Genomic DNA, 17,644 nt, shown 5'->3' with positions numbered 1-17,644 from the left:
TATATATATATATAAATAATTCAAGCCCTTTCATTTAGTTCAATCTTAACCGGTAACCAAGATATATCTTAAACAATTATGCCTTATTAGAAGAAAATAGTATTGAGAACAATTTATCTCCCTATTAATTATTCTTTCCTGCTATGGCTGGTACTTGGTTTACCATTAATTTAACAGCTAAATTGTAGCTAAATTAACCTGAAAGACTTTTTTCAGGTTAATTCAAAGCATTAAGAAAGACTCAAACTCAGTACAATGTAATTGAAATTTCAGACATCTGTACTGTACTGGTCTCACAGATAAATCTAGAAACACTGCCACATAAAGATTCAATTGGGAGTCGTTTCTGACTAATCACTTCTCTACCCTATCTCCTCCATCTCATTCTAAGACTTCTTAGAAAAAGAAATCTTGAAATGGATCATTTTCGATGAAATAATCTGAGATGTCTTCAGAGACCAATTCATCTTCACCTGGCCATTTAAAATTTATATCTAGAAATACTACAAAAGCAAAGATAGCTTTACTTAAAAAAGGGAGAGAAACAAACAAAATCCTCCTACCCAAACTCCCTAACTTAACAATCAAACAAGGCAGCCAGCAGCATGGAGCCGCTTCTCACGAAAGCTTCTGTGACCTCCACAACTCCAGCCAAATCTGAGAACCATCCCATGCCTCCACTAGCAGGTCAGCTCAACCTTAAGGCCTGTTCAGAGTGAAGAAAGCCTAACTGAAAGGGACCAGGAAGAAGTATTACATTTCCAAGTTTTTATAAGCCAATGGCATCGTGAAGCCCCAAAGACTCCCTACTACTGAGACTTATTTCCCAGCTTAGGAAAGGAAGTTTGTCACCTACCTATCCAGCTGCTTAAAGCAGTAGTTGGGTTATCTACAAGCCTGTGTGTGCCAGGATCGCCTGAGAAACTTTTTTTGAAACATACTTGCCCTGCCACCTTCTAACACTGAGCCAGCAGACCTAGAATAGGGCCACTGCATGTCTGTTTTGGAAATGACTTCCCATGGGATTCTGATACACTCACATAGTTAAAAAACTCACTGAGCTAGAGGTATAGCTGTTTCACTTTGGCTGGAGAGAGATAGTAGTGCTTGATATCAGGGCGGCATTTATGATTTGGTTTAAATAGGAAAAAATTTTACAAGTCTAAAATCTATTCAAATGACTCTCAAGATGGGCACATATTTTCCATTTACAATATACTTGATCCCTATTAACAACTATGAGCATCTTTTGATTTTCAGAGGCATCCGAAACTGCAAACTTTGCTTCCTATTCCTTCCATTTTTAAAAAGTATTTCAATGTAGCATTGCTACCATAAGATAATTTTCAGAAAATAACAAAAAGACAATCTTGTTAACTGACCATAAACCTTCATGATTAAATTAACCTACTGTATTTAAAAGCTGGAATAAAGTTGGATAGGAGATTTCACTAATTTGGAAAAACAAGAAATGGAAAGCCAATATGAAACAGGAATATCTCCATGTTAGTTTTTACCTTTTTTTTTTTTAAGAAATGCAGTTTCAATACTTAAAAGTAAATAGGAACAACATTTTAAATGAATAAAGTATTATCAAATGGTGACCCTAGTTGGTTTCAAGAAGAGAACATCCTATAACTTCTATTTTATATGCAAAACACTGTTAGAGTAGCTTTCGTAATGCTAGAAAGATCCGTAGGAAAAATTTGCTTTCCTAAAATCAGCTAAACCTAAATCTATTTACTGCTATGGACATGTCTGTTTTTAGCACTCTAAAGAAAACTAGTTCGGCGTCATAATTTATAAAACAAAAAAAAAGATTTAAACTTATTTATCAAAACAATTATGTCTATCAACCTAGTAATTTACACTGTATCACTGTGTGTAATGTAAAATTACCTGCATTTTTTTTTACCCATCAGCTTTTGAGGAAAAACATTTATCTCGACCTATATTTAGAGAAATATTTTACAGCAAGGAGTCAATGTTCTATTATTGGAATTTCCCCAAATTTATACTAAAGACCTCTATTTGGGAAATATAGTTACAACAAATCACCTAATATTTAATATATCCATCCCCTCTTTTCTCTTAGACTTTTAGTATACACATAATTTTTTAAGTTAAACTTTAAAAAACGAATACCTTCTAATTCAAAGTTTACTACTGGCATTTTAAAAGGTATTTCCCAAAATAGGTATCAACACAAGGTGATTCAAGTGCTGCATTTTAAAGATAACCATCCTGTAATTACCTCCAAATTGTATACAGATTAATAACATTTCAAGTATCTACTTACACTCTTTTAACCTAATTCTAATTTTAATTCACAAGTCCTGAAATATACTTACCCTCTGCCCCAACTGACAAGAACTGCCAAAGTCAACAATCTTGATTGCACTGCGTTTGGGGTTACAAAGAAGGATATTCTCAGGTTTTAGGTCACAGTGAATGATACTAAGTTCTGGAGTCGCAAGGAAAAGCAGTGCAGTGCACATTTGCTGTGCAAACTTTCGTGTTAGGTTCAAAGAGACACCTCGAAAATTGGTGTTCCTCAACAAGTCATAGAGGTTGTAGGACAGCATTTCAAAAACTAAACAGAGGTGGTTTCGAAACATAAAGTGGCGTTTTAAATGCACTGAAAGAGAAAAAAGTTTCATTTTAAATTATACATACCAATAAAATGAGAATAACATGCACATGAACTCTCCAACAATCTGTCACATGACAATGTCAAAGGCAGAGTGAAAATCAAGTTAAAATCCGGAGATCAGCGTTCTGCACTAAACAGCACACTCTTCGATCAGTTAAGAGTATCTAAATTGTTCATCTGCTGAATTAACATATTCGTGCATAGAGTCTGCCAATATGCAATATAATGCAAGAAGTACCACCAAGATGCCTTGCTTAAAAAAATTAAGTCAGGTATGAAAACGCAAGTAGCAAACTGACAAAGAGTACTGAGAATACTTTGATAATTTTATCATCACTGGTAAGAGAAAACACGTTGTACTCCCTGAAAGCCCTACCTCACAACTTCATCTAAGCTCCATCCGCTGGGATGTCCAGCTTGTGACGATGCTGTACTTGGCAGCCCTCTCTGGGAAGGCTTTGATACACACACACAATCTGCTTTGCTGAGCCTTAGATTTCACTAGTAATGTTCTGAAACAATTGTCAAAGGAAGACAGATTTTTTTTTCTTTTGGGCAAATACAGCAAAGGCTCGAAAATCACATTGTAAGGTACTAGAGTTCATAATCAAGGCATCTGATTATGTTCATCAAACTGGTACATGGGACATCCTGTCCAAGACTGAAGGTTTGGGAAAACTTCAAAATAAAGCTCAATCACAAGAAATTGTGAGTAGGCTTATGAATGGGGAAAGTCTAATAGAATACATTACTTGGTATCACTACTGATCCTCTAAAAAGGCTTAATAGTCGCCAAACTGTTTCGAAAAGTTGTGCTTTAAGTATTAACACTACTGGCTTCACATCAGATGAAGTCATTCAATAAAGAACTGCCCTTCAGTATAAAAATTCTTACACACACCAAACTGAGCACCTATAACTCAACTGGAACGACATAAAACAACCATTTGTCAAGGCTACCTTCATTTTGGTCTTTTAGTATCATTTAAAACAGAGGTTTCTCTACAGATTTATCTGGAATAACTAGGACAGTATTCAATGTCTGGTCCCTGAGAAAAGGGATACATTGTGTTGTCCTGGTAGGAGCCCTGAACTGTCTCCCTGGAAGCAGTGCATGTCAATATAGCTTTTAGATCATTCCTGATACACGTGATCTAAAATTACGATAAATAACACAACTACTACATGGCTCTATAGGAGTCCATAGTACAACTCAACTCTCACCAACAGTTACATAAGAATGTATAACATCTGCTCTTAATCACTGAGTTCATAGGTTTAAAATTAAGAACATAGCTCCATGTGACATAAGACACCCCAGAGACATGGTCCAAACAAGAGTTCTGACCTGGTTAAGCAGCAGCCGCAAAAGGAATGCAAAAGGTAACTGATGTCAGAATTCAAACGTGATTATGACAATCCCTCTAAGAAGCTGTGATTAGAATGTTCTTCCAAAGGAAGATCAATCCACTCAATTCCACTAATTCATCATTCATTTATTAAGTATCTATAATGTGCTGAGCACTAAAGACACTGTCAAAGAAAGCTCAAACACAAGTATATACATTCAGTTTTTTTAAACTGAACTCTGGGGAGAACAGACGGTTGGCAAGACTTTGCTCTACACTTAAACTGAATGTTCTTTTAACTAGACCGTGGCAGGTACCAAATAATCCAGATAAGAAATTATGCTATGTGGTAAAAAAAGTAAGAGTTTTTAGAAGTTCAAAGACTTAAAAGACTATACAACTCATGAGACTAAATTATATTGATCAAATCACTTCAAAATTAAGTTATTTACGTTATAAAAGAGCAATACAACTTCCAGACACCTTAAATTTAATGTACCAACTCTACTGCCATGGCTGTGTCTAAATCTAAAGTTCTTTTTGCTTGTTTTCCAATATAGAAACTCAGTTTCTTAAGACACTGTGCATGAATTCACCTTCTTCCTAAATAAGAACCTTTAAAAACAAAAAAAACTCATCCAAAAGAATATCTGTAATAACTGATGCAATTAATCATTAAAGTCAGTTTATCAGAAACAAAAATGACAGCCATTATTATAACATAACCAAGTAGCTAACATTTCGTGTTTTCTTTCAACAAGGCAGAAATAAATTGTTGTAGTAATGCTATCAACGTTTTCTCTACTACTTAAGCAAAAATTCAAAATAAAACAAGAGTGAGAAAGAAGAAAAAGGGAGGTATGTTTAGAGACTGTAAGTCAAGCATCCTTAGAATGTCCTTCTTGGCCTCCTAAGCCCCTTGAATGGAAATGTGCTCACCTTACACTAAGTTGTAACTGAAAGTAAACAGCAAACATGCAGTAAGTGTGAAAAGACTTGAAATACAAATGTTATTACTGTGGGTTATATCAGATATCTACAGAGAAGGCACTAAGGAAGAAAAATTAATAGTATAAGCTCATTTTATTGCAACAATGAGGAATGAAGGGTGTTTCATAAATGAAATTTAATATGAATATGTGAACCTTACACCTTTAGACATCAATTTTTTTTGTTTCTGTTATTTTGAGGGGACTAAAGAACCATAATGCCCTCCCCTCATTTTTTTTTAAAATAAATTTATTTATTTTTGGCTGTGTTAGGTTCTTCGTTGCTGCGCGCCAGATTTTTCTCTAGTTGTGGAGAGGAGGGGCCACCCTTTGTTGCGATGCACGGGCTTCTCATTACCGTGGCTTCTCTTGCTGCGGAGCACGGGCCCTAGGCACACATGCTTCAGCAGTTGCAGCATGCGGGCTCAGGAGCTGTGACTCACGGGCTCTAGAGCACAGGCTCAGTAGTTGTGGCGCACGGGCTTAGTTGCTCCACGGCATGTGGGATCTTCCCGGACCAGGGCTTGAACCCGGGTCCCCTGCATCGGCAGGCGGACTCTCAACCACTGTGCCATCAGGGAAGCCCTCTCCTCATTTCTTAAAAAGGAGTTTGCTAATAAAACTTAACCTCATATGTTTTTCAGGTAAAGTCAGCATTTCTGAAGGTGAGCTGCTAATACATGCCTATAAAAAGTCTGTAGTTAGTTGATCCTAAGGTCTCTATCTTGAAATTGACATCATGTTGTTTTTAGAGTTGGCAGCAATTTGTTTCTTGGTGGCACATAAAATTATGGTGTCTTAGATCTGATTAAGAATAGTATTAAAGAGTGTATAATCAGAAGATGTTTTATCCATATATCAATTGGCCCTAGCCTTAACTATTTTCATAATCCGTCTGTCTCCTCTTTTTGTATTCAGAAGAAACACCATACGACGATGAAATAAACACAAGCTCTGGAGTCAGGCGGAGGTAGGTTCAGACCCTAGCTCCAAGAGCCCTGGGACCTTGGGTATGTTACTCTTTGTACAAACTACCTCTAATATAAGGATTTACCACCTTCCTTTCAGGACTGCTATGATTACAGATGATGGAAGAAAACCACAAGGAATATGGTAGGAGTTCAAGAAATGTTGGCTATTATTTCTTGAGGAAGAACCTGAGATCTTGGCTCAGACATTCCAAAAATGGTTCTGTAACCATTAACAACATATTAGCTCACTTCTAATTTCTGAGCTATATTAGAAATGGTTAAAGTTAACACAAAGTGGACTCTCTATATAAACATGCACCATTAAAGCAAACAAATGACACTTGTAAGTTTGAAAAACAAAAAAAAACCAACAAAAAACAAAAAGACACTATTCTCATTTGTTTTTATACAATATATCACCTAGAATGCATGTCACCAAAGATGTAAAATATTACTGCCAGATCAAGTAACGTGTATAAACCTATGCCCTCCAACAGAAATAACTGAATTTTTACCCAATCACTTTAAGATAAAATCAACATATATTCATACAAAAATAACTCAAATTTGTGGTCTGGGTTAGGGCACACTGCTTTCTTTGCCTGTCTGTTTGTTTACCTATGTAGTATTTCATTTCAGTGTCATGTTTGTTCATGAGCTCAAGAAGTCGCACTTCTATCTGGGCTTGATTCAGAAAAGCCTTCTTGTTCTTTATTATTTTAATGGCGACCCATTCTTGCTCCACACGATCATACGCCTTTACAACCTAAAAGAGAAAAAAGACAGATGATATCTATTTCATTAATGAACAATTTAACAACAGTTTACAGTTCAGCTTAATTGTACATTTATCTAATTCCCCTTTTTCTGACTTTCTTAATTAAAAGAGATCCTATTCGTTTCCATTCAACAGCATCCATTTACTACTTTATTGTCACTTTAAGTCATTTTTCAAATGGATTTCTTCTGCATCCTTACAGTATTTCTAAACATCCACAAAATAGATAACTTTCTTAATATCAGATTAACTATTTTCCTCCTTCAGAAATAAATTATGAATCTTGACAAGTGCTTTGGGGTTTTTTACCTTTCTTACTAAATAACATTATAAAACAATTCTTCTAACTATTCTTTTAGTAAGAGAAAAACCTGGTTTAAATCCCAAGCATATGTGTGAGATACTTAAAAGGTTCTAAGTCATCTGAAAAATGTAGATAACTTTCTAAATGTGACTTAGATTTTCACAGATAAAAACTTAGGTATATACCAGAAGAATTCGTTTACAGTTATTCAATTAAAAAAATATCAAAAACAAATAACCAGGAAAAAAGTTTAAAAATGCCATAATTAGGGGATTTTGAGTTTTAAAATGAGAAGGAAACTGAAACATTCATGTGCAAATCACCATGCACACCTCTCAATTAAAATTTTACTCATTTAAAACAAGTTTCACACTATTAATAAATTTATACAAAAATTAGGAAATACACAGATAAAACTATATTTCTACAAATCAGAAACTGCTATAAGTGATTAAATATTATATTTATAATATTACAAATAGTCTGAATAGATAATAGTTTTAGATACATCTTCTTGCATATTCAGAAAGTACAGAGATGCAGGTAGAACTCCAAGTGATTCCAATGTGTTGGCTGAGTGCCACTGGATTAGAGGAAGAGAATGGAACGCATGGTCCAAGATCACATCAGTCAAGGTTACTGTCAATCATAGATCATAAATCGTTCAGCTGAAATCAAACTTGGAATGAAATGTGCAGTATCTCTGGTTTCACCCAATTCTAAAAAAATACTACCTATTGTCTTTTAAATCAGAGGCGACCCATGTAAACATCTGACCAAGTGCTTCTGATATTCTTCTGTTTCACTGACCATATTGACTGTACCAAGAGTTGCAGTTCAGTGCCCAGATCCTAACAGTCTCCAGGACAAAGGCCACTAACATGGACTCAACTATTTACTGACCTAGCAAATAGTTAACTTGCTCAATGCTAAAGCAATGATTTGCAACCCTGAATATCACACATTCAGTAGGGTATTTTCAAAAATACCCATGCCCAGAATCCAGTCACAGAGATTCTGATTTAATTGCTTGGAGCCTAAGTATCCATCCTCCCCTCCCCACCCCACCCCACCCCCAATCCACAAAGCTCCCTGGAAACTTTCAAAGTGCAATCAGGATTGATGACCACTGGCTTAAGAAATGAAGGAGCTGCTTCTTTGACAAAGACAAGGCAGAGGATTTGGAGGATGGCTTTGACAAGGCAGAGGATTTAGAGGATGTCTGACCAAGTCGGTAAGGAAGACTTTATCTGGTGAGTGACAGGTCCTGACCCTGAATACACCTCAGCCTAGGAGAAAGGCATCAGTCAGTCTGATCTGGTAAAATGGATTTTGATGTCAAATAGGCCTATGTTTTTACAGGTTTACTATGCTGACTTGCTCTTAGGAATCAGAGTATGAGAAAATTAAAGGGGAGGGGGAAAGATCACGGTGAGCTCAAAGACTGAGTATTTAAGGAAAACTAATTTTAGAGAACAGGCCGTACAGCCACAGTTTTCATGGTGGACATCACAGAAGTTTGAAAAGTGTCCTGTTGAGAGCAACTGCCTAAACGCTGGTGTAATTCTGAAGGTGGACATGACAATCACTCTATCCAGGGTGTTCACGGCCTTACTTAAAAGGTAGAGGCCTCAGAAATGCCTTTCCTTAAAAAGCTCTCAAAGAGAAGCAGAAGCTGCTTCTGACAAAAAGTAATCCTTTCTTAAAGAGGGACTCCCCACACACTGAGAATCCCCTGACTCAGGAGAAAAAGAGGTTACAAATCAAGGGGAAAGGCCCTGAATTACGTATAATTACAAAAATTCTGTGAAATCATGGACAGGGGCAAATGTATTATACATGGGACACCAGGGCCTGGTAGAGCCACACCAGAGTCAGGGGTCTTCTAAGAAGCTTGTTCATATTTCCCTATAGGTTTAATAGCTTGATCTGTCTGGGTCTAGAGCTGTAGCTGCTACTGGCCTGTAGTATACTTTTTGTCCTAAGCATGATTAGACTGACACATGATGAATTTTTCCTCACAGGTTGAAAAGAGGCATGCTTTGCTTTCACTCAGGGCAGGAACAGGTAAGTAAGAGTGTATGCAGGTTCCACAGTTTTAGACAAACCAAAAACAACCTCCAAAATCCAAAGTATTGTCCAAGTCAAAAGAAGTATTTGGATTAGAAGTTATTATAGTAACTGACTTGCTGCACAAAAGCTACGAGGCAAAGGAGGCTGGGATTAACAGTAAATCATACCTTAAACAAAAAGGCTCTGTGACTTGATGAGATAAGATAGGGAGATTTACACATGGGAACAGCTGGGGGATCCACTGCCAGAGAAAAGCTTTTTAAAAGTGCAAGGAAGAAGGTCTGACAGCTCTTAGTCTGGGCACAGCTGATGTAAGAGGCTAATGTAGTTAGCGTTTGTGCTTTGTATTGGGATAGGGTGGGCAAGTGAGGAGAAGAGAGCTGTGGGTGGAGAGAAGAGGCTAGGAACGAACAAAAAACCAGGTCCACTGGAGTTCCTCCCTCACTCTTCCGGAAGCGGCCTGAACGACCCCACCCATCGGAACAATGCCAATCACAATATTAGCAACGCTGATGCCATGAGGACTTAAGAGGAGACCCTGGAGACCCTCTGCCCATTTAGAGGCCTGACGGAGCTAGAAGAGGAGCTGAGGAAAAACTTAGGGCACAGCCCCTGGTGTCCCAAGTCTCCAAAGAAGTGAGAGGACATGTGCTGTGCCAGCTGAAAATGGTAATTTTGTTCTCTGTGAGGAGGAGTATCCGACAGGAAGGTAATTATCTCTCTCATACATAACGACGAACCATCCAGAGACTAAAAACCCCACATGAAAGAGGCAATACTGTCTATTAGTGATTAAAATCAACCACTTAGTATTAGTAAAATAACTACTTGATAGCTATAGAAAGTTTTTTTTTAAAAAGTCTAATGGAGTTTTTATAGCTGATGCAGTTTTCTTACCTTTACAGAAAACTATAATAACCCAAATACTTACATATCCGTTGTTTAGATCTATTTACAAATATTAAAAGTGTACTACTGAGAAAAGGCTATAGTAACATGATTCACTAAGAAGTTCTTTCTAATTTATGAAATTCAGCATCTTCCATTAAATTACCTGTCCAAAGGAACCTTTGCCTATCAAGGAGTCAATTTCGTAACGATCCATCCACTTTTCTCCGTTTTTTACAATATAATCATAGTTATCATCATCATAACCATCATTGTAAACCTTCCGCTCCTTCTTATGACTAGAATCGTCTCCCTGGCCCTGCTGGTGTCTTCGCTTCTTTTTTGCATAGTAAACCTGAAATGAGAAAATAGTGTTAGCTGTGCAAAAATTACTGGGGACGGGGAGCAGTGAGGGCACCATATGTCGAGTACATACAAGACACATCTGCTATCAGTAGGAAACTGATGAATTTTTATTCTTTATAACACACACAAAAATGAAATAAATAATTTTCTATAGTTGCTACTGGAGTTACAGAATAACACTGATATGTAACAAATGAAAAACATCTACAGTAAAATTCACTTTAGAATTACACTGTTTATACATTTTTTAAATAGGAGATGTTACATGACCACCCCAAAGTCTCCCACTCAAGAAGAGTAGCAGGACCTGATTCATATTTATTTTCTTAACTAAGGTATAATTTATATACAGTGAGATGGTATAGATCTTAGAGAAATGCAAATCAAAACCACAATGAGGTATCACCTCCCACCATCATCAAAATGGCCATCATCAGAAAATCTACAAACAGCAAATGCTGGAGAGGGTGTGGAGAAAAGGGAACCCTCTTGCACCGTTGGTGGGAATGTAAACTGATACAGCCACTATGGAGGACAGTATGTAGGTTCCTTAAAAAACTAAAAATAGAACTACCATATGACCCAGCAATCCCACTACTGGGCATATACCCAGAGAAAACCATAATTCAAAAAGACACATGCACCCCAATGTTCATTTCAGCACTCTTTGCAATAGCCAGGTCATGGAAGCAACCTAAATGCCCATCGACAGACAAATGGATAAAGATGACGTGGCACATATATACAATGGAATATTACTCAGCCATAAAAAGGAACGAAGTTGGGTCATTTGTAGGGACGTGGATGGACCTAGAGACTGTCACGCAGAGTGAAGAAAGTCAGAAAGAGAAAAACTAATACTGTATATTAACGCGTATTTGTGGAACCTAGAAAAATGGTACAGATGAACCAGTTTGCAGGGCAGAAACAGACACAGATGTAGAGAACAAACGTATGGACACCAAGGGGGGAAGCGGCGGCGGGTGGGGGTGGGGGTGGTGGGATGAATTGGGCTATTGGGACTGACAATGTATACACTGATGTGTATAAAATGGATGACTAATAAGAACCTGCTGTATAAAAAAATTAATTAAATCTAAAATTCAAAAAAAAGAGAGTGTATAATATGAAGGACTTTGGGGAAAATGTATATGCTGATGTAATCAACATATGCTAAACGAAATAAAGAACATTTTCATCCTCCTTATATTCGAGTTCCCTCATGCCCCCTTCTAGTCAATCCCAATTTTATATTTGATCCTAGAGCAAAAGATTTTAAAAATGAAAGTTTAAATGTATAATATATGAACTGATGTTTTGCTAATATAAAAAGGGCCTCTGAGACATGCCTAGTTCTTAAGCCTGTAATAACATATTAATGAAAAACAGCCATGTCCCTCCCCCGCCGACTAAAGGCCGTAAACCTTGTGGTTGGTCACAGATTCAGTTATTTTCCTTGTATCTGTTTTTCTCATAAAATAGTTTCTAAGACTAGTAAAAAATAACAGGTGGACTAGGCAACAGTCCAGGTAACGGTAACTAAGTTTCAGGAAATTATAAGTTACACTGCACAGAGCAACGGCGGAGAAACTAGTTTACAAGGTGGCAAAACAGTCAGAAACAAGCTTAACAAAGCTACTGTTAGCAGCTTAACAATTTATCAGATATTAACAAACGGACATTCATCAATTGTTAACAACAATTTATCAGATATTTTCAGATGACCGAAAGCTAGTTTGGAACATCTTTTATAACATATAAATTGTATACAAAATCCAACTTAGAAATGCTCCTCACCGAGTTCACTTCAATTTTATCCTGCCACATTGCCACAATAATATAATACTGGCATTAAAACAGCATCAAACTGCTATAAAATTTATACAAACATAAGAACATCTTTTTAGTTAAATGGCTCTAAAGCTGGTAGAAGATAAGTCTTTAACGTGAAAGGATGTAAGGCCCCATTGGAAGAGGAAAGAAAGCACAGGGGGTCCACCCTTCTCCAAAAAAGCTCATTTAATAATTCATTACAGAGCTAGAGTTGGGATTAGAAGCAAGTAACAACCAAGCCAAAGGTCTAAAACACCAGAAAAATAAGTTTTGAAAGTCAAGTTGAAAGGTGAGTAATTCAAAGGGCTGTCCATGTTTTTTATCCTACTTACTTCCACCAAAAAGGCTTTCAGATATCTTACAATGAAAAAGATACAGATAAAAGAACACACATTAATTTAAAAAGAAAACTTTAAACCACATAAATATAGATAGATCAGACAGACTAGAGCAAATGCCTGTTAACTGGGCATTAAATACATCTCAGAGCTTCCTGACATCCATGGTAAAAGTAGAAACAGATATGTAAAAATTTAAGCAAAATTCTGTAACATTTTCATACTTTTATATTATCATTATTACCTTCCTTTCCCCTTAAGTTTTGGAGATGAGATTATTAAAAAATGACAACTCAGCATATATTAAATATAACTTTAAAAAGAGGGGAAGTTATCCACAATTATCTTAACTTCTTGCAGTCCTTGTTAATATATCTTGTTTTACACAATTATAATTTTATTATCTATAAATCACTAACTTACCAGTCTTCATGATAATCATCAATACGACAATCCTTGGGAGTTAAAAATAATTTTAGTATGCTTAAATATGCTACAAAATAACTTTATTCCCTTGCTCTATTGCAAAATAGATGCTGTTATAACAAATCAATAGTCTTACCTCATTAATATGCTTATATGTTTTGATCAAGTCAACAGAAAGTTTTCTCAGGGGAGCAGTAGCTGGATCACGGAAGGTTTGGGGCATCCGCCTCTGTAACATGACAATATCAGGCATCACCTTAAATAGACAGAAAAGACTAGCACTTTAACTATACTGTACTGGTATGAATTCCCTCTTCTGTAACCTGTGTATACGTATTTAAAAAAGAAAAAAAAAAAGACATCTACGTTAGAATAGTACACATGCTCTCTTGGTCATATCTCTTTCATCCGGAATCCACTGAAGACAACCACTGGAACAAATAAACCGAATTAGAAGATAATATGCCCAGTTACCAAGGCTTCAATTTTGTTCCCCAAATTCAACAAGAGGAATACAGATACACCCCTGGTCCAGGAGACATGCATGATGCTGCCCAAGAGGGCTTCTCCACCATACAGTTAGCCTAAGGAAAAACTTCTTCTAAATTATTCCTAAAGCCTGACCTGGTTCACAACAGGCAGATGAAGACTAACCCACCTTTCAGCTTCCTAACACGGGAGTTTAAGACCCAGTTGGCACCACGAAGCAAGCTGCTCATGGAGCAGAGATGGAGCTTGGTGCTGCAGAACTGCAGCTCCTAACAACCCCAGACCCTGCCCTCTGACCAGCACCTGTAAGCGAGGCTGAAATCTTCACTCACTTCTTTAACATGACTGAGTAAAACATGCCCTCCACCGTAACACATCCGACCTCACCCTCCACGTTCCCTGTGCCCCCAGCCAGCAGCACTTTTCAGCACCTGACATACTGGTATACATTTACTCATTTACTGGTTTTAGTTTTTTCTCCTTCTCCTTCCACTACAAGGAAAACTCCATATGGGGCAGGGATTCTTTTCTTCAATGTTGTATTCCCTTTGCCTAAAACATAGCAGGCATAGTGCCTGAAACACAGTAGGTACTTAATAAGTATTTGTTGAATAAACAAGTGAAGCCATAATACCGATATCCCTACCTATGATTACACTAGGAGCTGACCACAAATAAGTTCCAGAGAACACCTTAAAGCTAATGAAACTTTCTTTTAAAAAACTCATTTCAACCATACTCCCACCCCAAAACTAACCCATGTCTCCTTCATCGTTCAATAAGCAGTCAGGGTTCAACTGTGAGCTTCCTGCTAGACGGGGGATAAAGCAGGAAACACAAACGTCCTCCAAACATAAATACGCCCAGGAATGCTGCAACTAGCACACTAATGATCCTGGATGGCTGTTCTCGCCCCACTCCTCAAGCCTCAGCAAAGGAGTTCCCAGAGGGGCTTCTTGCAACCAACAGATCCTCAAAACCAATTAATGACATCAAGGTACCTTCGGTCACTACGCTAGTCATCCTTGGGCTCCTGTCTAGCTCTCCTGCAGACATTTACACCAGCAAAACAACTGAGCCAGAAGCCCCTGATGCAGCCCCTTCCAAAGGCACCGTGGTCAGTCAATCTGAGGGGCAGAGAGACAGAAAAGACATCATACTAAGGCCTCACAGAAATGTCTGAAGTCTTGGGAAAATTAACCAAGTTAACCCACAGTAACAAAAAAAGAAGACAGAAGGGTTGTAAGGACAGAACAGAAAAGAATCCCCATCCCTGTGGTATGAAAAGATGGTGTTACCTAGTTACAGTTACCTAGCTGTACTCTCTCTCCCTCTCTTTGTTCTATGAAAGAAGTGGAAATTTGAGCCAAATTTGAGGATTATAACCTGGGAATAGTAACTCAGCTCCGAGAACTGTTCCGACCCTGCACTTTCTCTTAAACTGGTATTAACATTAGTTTCTTCTGAATCTATACTCAAACTCTAAAAAGTTGTTATCTGGATGGCAAATTCACTGAATTACTGAATTAAGTTAATAATTATTACCTCTTCCCATGATCCTCTCCTTCTTAAAGTTCCAAATAAGGTTTAAGGGAAAAAAAAACCTTCAATGATTATAACTATTTGTCTGAAAATATAGTAAGACTTAATAATATCACCTGAATTAATTTATTAAATATATAGTTTTATTTTTCTAAATATGAACAGGTACAGTTAGGTTCACAGAATATTTGGTTCTTATACCTGTCCTTGGAGACTTAATTTAATGAACAGACAATATCAGTAATAAGCATGTCAAATACTTTTATGTGAATGAATGCTATAAGCATTTAAGGTAATGAAAGAGGTTTCTCTTAATGTATTTCCTTTTTTTATTTTTTAAGACCCTGACCGTCTTCAAGCAGGTAACGTACCTGGCAAGACCATTCTTGGACTATTGGAGTGTAGCCTCACCGTGAGGTTTCACGAAACCTGAACCAGTGAAATACTTGTTTACCTTTGCCACAAGAGTTGACAGAAGGTATAACTACTGCTAGAAACAACTGAATTACTTAAGTAGTTAATAATAAAATAATAATTATAGCAGCAAATATTTGCTATACACTATGCTTTGAGTATGCAGATTTTTACTCTCTCATGTAATCCTCTCAACAATCTCATGAGAATAAGTAACGTTAAGTTCCTGTCACTATTTTACAAATGAGAAATCTGAGTCTCTGATGTAAAGTTACTTGACCAAGGTCTTAGAGCCAGTAAATAACAGAGATGAGAACTGAGGCAGTCTCCCACCTAAGCCTATGATCTGAACCACAGCACTGGGCCAGGAGCTCCCTGTTAATTTTAGGTCTCTCGTCTATCCTCTCGTTGAATCATTTTTAGGCTATTTGTTGGACAAAATAATTGAGTCATGCATAATAAACACCAATAAAATAAACATATGCATTTATTACAATTAATTATGTTCAAAACTGTAAATATGCTTTTTTAACTTGCCCACTTACAATTCCACTGGTATTTCAAACATTGGAAAAAATGTGACTAGTGCCTACATCTTTCCATGAGTAATTATGCTCGCTTAAAACACCAAAATCCCACAATCAAAAAAAAAATTAAATGTACATAGGACATGCATGAAATTGGATATGAATGTAATTTTGCCTAACAATCTTTTTCTGCACTCAATATATGAGTGTGTGCTATGGCCTTGGCATGTCACACAATATTGCTAACCTCCTCCACAATTAGCCAAGCTACCTAAAAGGCCAAATCAATTAGCTAATTCTAAATACATTACTTTTCTTATATTCTTCTGGCAACAGAAGTTACTGTTTCAGGGGCATCTGTATATATAAACCAGATGAATTCCACCCACAAAAAACTGGCCTTTAGATCAGGCTGTATTTCAGTGCTTCAAATAGTGCCTTGTGCAGGCTAGGCACTCAAAATATATGGAAAGAACAAATTAATTTCGACAAACTAAACAACTCTTCCTTCACAAACTTTCATTGTGATTTCATGTTAGGCAACCGAACTTTCTGTTTTTCATTATTGTGGTGCCATAAGCACCAATCCAGAATTAGAAAATTAACTTGTCCAAATACACACTCAGTGACAAATCTATATACTAAGACTCAAGCCAGCCCTAAGCATTTGACACTTTGTCCACTTCCAACTTCTTATGGTCACACAGTCAGGAGAACGTAACATAGCAAGCTCCCTCCTTCCCTTGCGCAGCCGGGCAGAAGTCCCACAGCGTTCAGAGGACCCAGGGGCTCCCTGAGCCACTGCAGGTAGCCAGTCCCACCACGGCCTCCACACCGCCCCCAACGCCCTTGCTGAAAAGGCAAAGTTGTTGAGCTATCCTCCTGCCACCTCAGCCTTAAGGCTCCGGGAGCCAAAAAAAAGTCACATCCCCAACGCTCCTATCTCTTGACCTTTCTGTGTGATGATGACACAGATCACAAAGCCAAAAAAAAAGGCAGTAGTTCACACCTCCTGCTTAGAGAAGTTACAAGAGCTAAAACAATCTTTTTTCCTTGAAAAGATTCCATAGTGTTAAGTACCAGGACTTTATTTAAAAATTGTTTTCTAGTTTAATAATACCTATTTATGTTTACCTCATATTTTCATATATACAGTGGAGAATGAGAAACACCATGTCCTGCCATTCTTACTATTTTGAGAGCTATTAATAAAGTTGAATAGCATATGTAACACATATCCAGAGTACACAGCTTAAGAACCATGAAAGGTACTGTGAAAACTGTTAACAGCCCAGAGAGACTCAGCATTCTGAACATCAATCATACTTTTCTACATTTGCTTTTACTTCATTTATCTTTTGAACAAAACTGTATTTAAACTCACATGAAACACACACAAGAAAGATTAACTACCAGAAATAAAACATTATCTCCTTTCAATTTACTTGTACAATAAACCTTACTTAAAAGGCACTGGATAGGATGATTATGGAAACTGAATAATGAAATTACAGAAGTTTAGAGCTAGAGAGTACTCTTCTGGAGGGTCTAGTCTAAGGTCTCAATCTTACATTCAAGGAACAGAGAGAAGGGTCCATGTGACCTGACTCAAGTCACACACCAGATCATGAGTCAAGACCTGGAGCCCATGTCTTATGACCGGCAGACCACGCCACATCAGTGCACAGTTTCAGTGCTTCACAC

At 37.2% G+C, this 17,644-nt stretch overlaps 1 protein-coding gene across 8 annotated transcripts in view; it reads right to left on the bottom strand.

The window, feature by feature from the left end:
• DYRK1A (dual specificity tyrosine phosphorylation regulated kinase 1A) overlaps positions 1-17,644 on the bottom strand; it is a 144,888-nt gene that overhangs the window by 21,440 nt on the left and 105,804 nt on the right. For 7 of the 8 annotated variants that reach the window (XM_024758150.1, XM_024758151.1, XM_024758153.1 and 4 more), the window contains 4 exons: positions 13,105-13,224; positions 10,172-10,360; positions 6,581-6,728; positions 2,352-2,638 (listed from right to left, as the gene is read on the bottom strand). In XM_024758150.1, coding sequence (XP_024613918.1) covers positions 2,352-2,638; positions 6,581-6,728; positions 10,172-10,360; positions 13,105-13,224 — 744 coding nt within the window. The remainder of the gene's footprint in view (positions 1-2,351; positions 2,639-6,580; positions 6,729-10,171; positions 10,361-13,104; positions 13,225-17,644) is intronic. The other variant, XM_024758148.1, reaches the window with a different exon arrangement.

This window comes from Neophocaena asiaeorientalis, unplaced genomic scaffold (assembly GCF_003031525.2).
Source record: "Neophocaena asiaeorientalis asiaeorientalis breed wild unplaced genomic scaffold, Neophocaena_asiaeorientalis_V1.1 scaffold45, whole genome shotgun sequence".
Taxonomy (NCBI): domain Eukaryota; kingdom Metazoa; phylum Chordata; class Mammalia; order Artiodactyla; family Phocoenidae; genus Neophocaena; species Neophocaena asiaeorientalis.
This window is presented reverse-complemented; position numbering and strand designations above follow the sequence as displayed.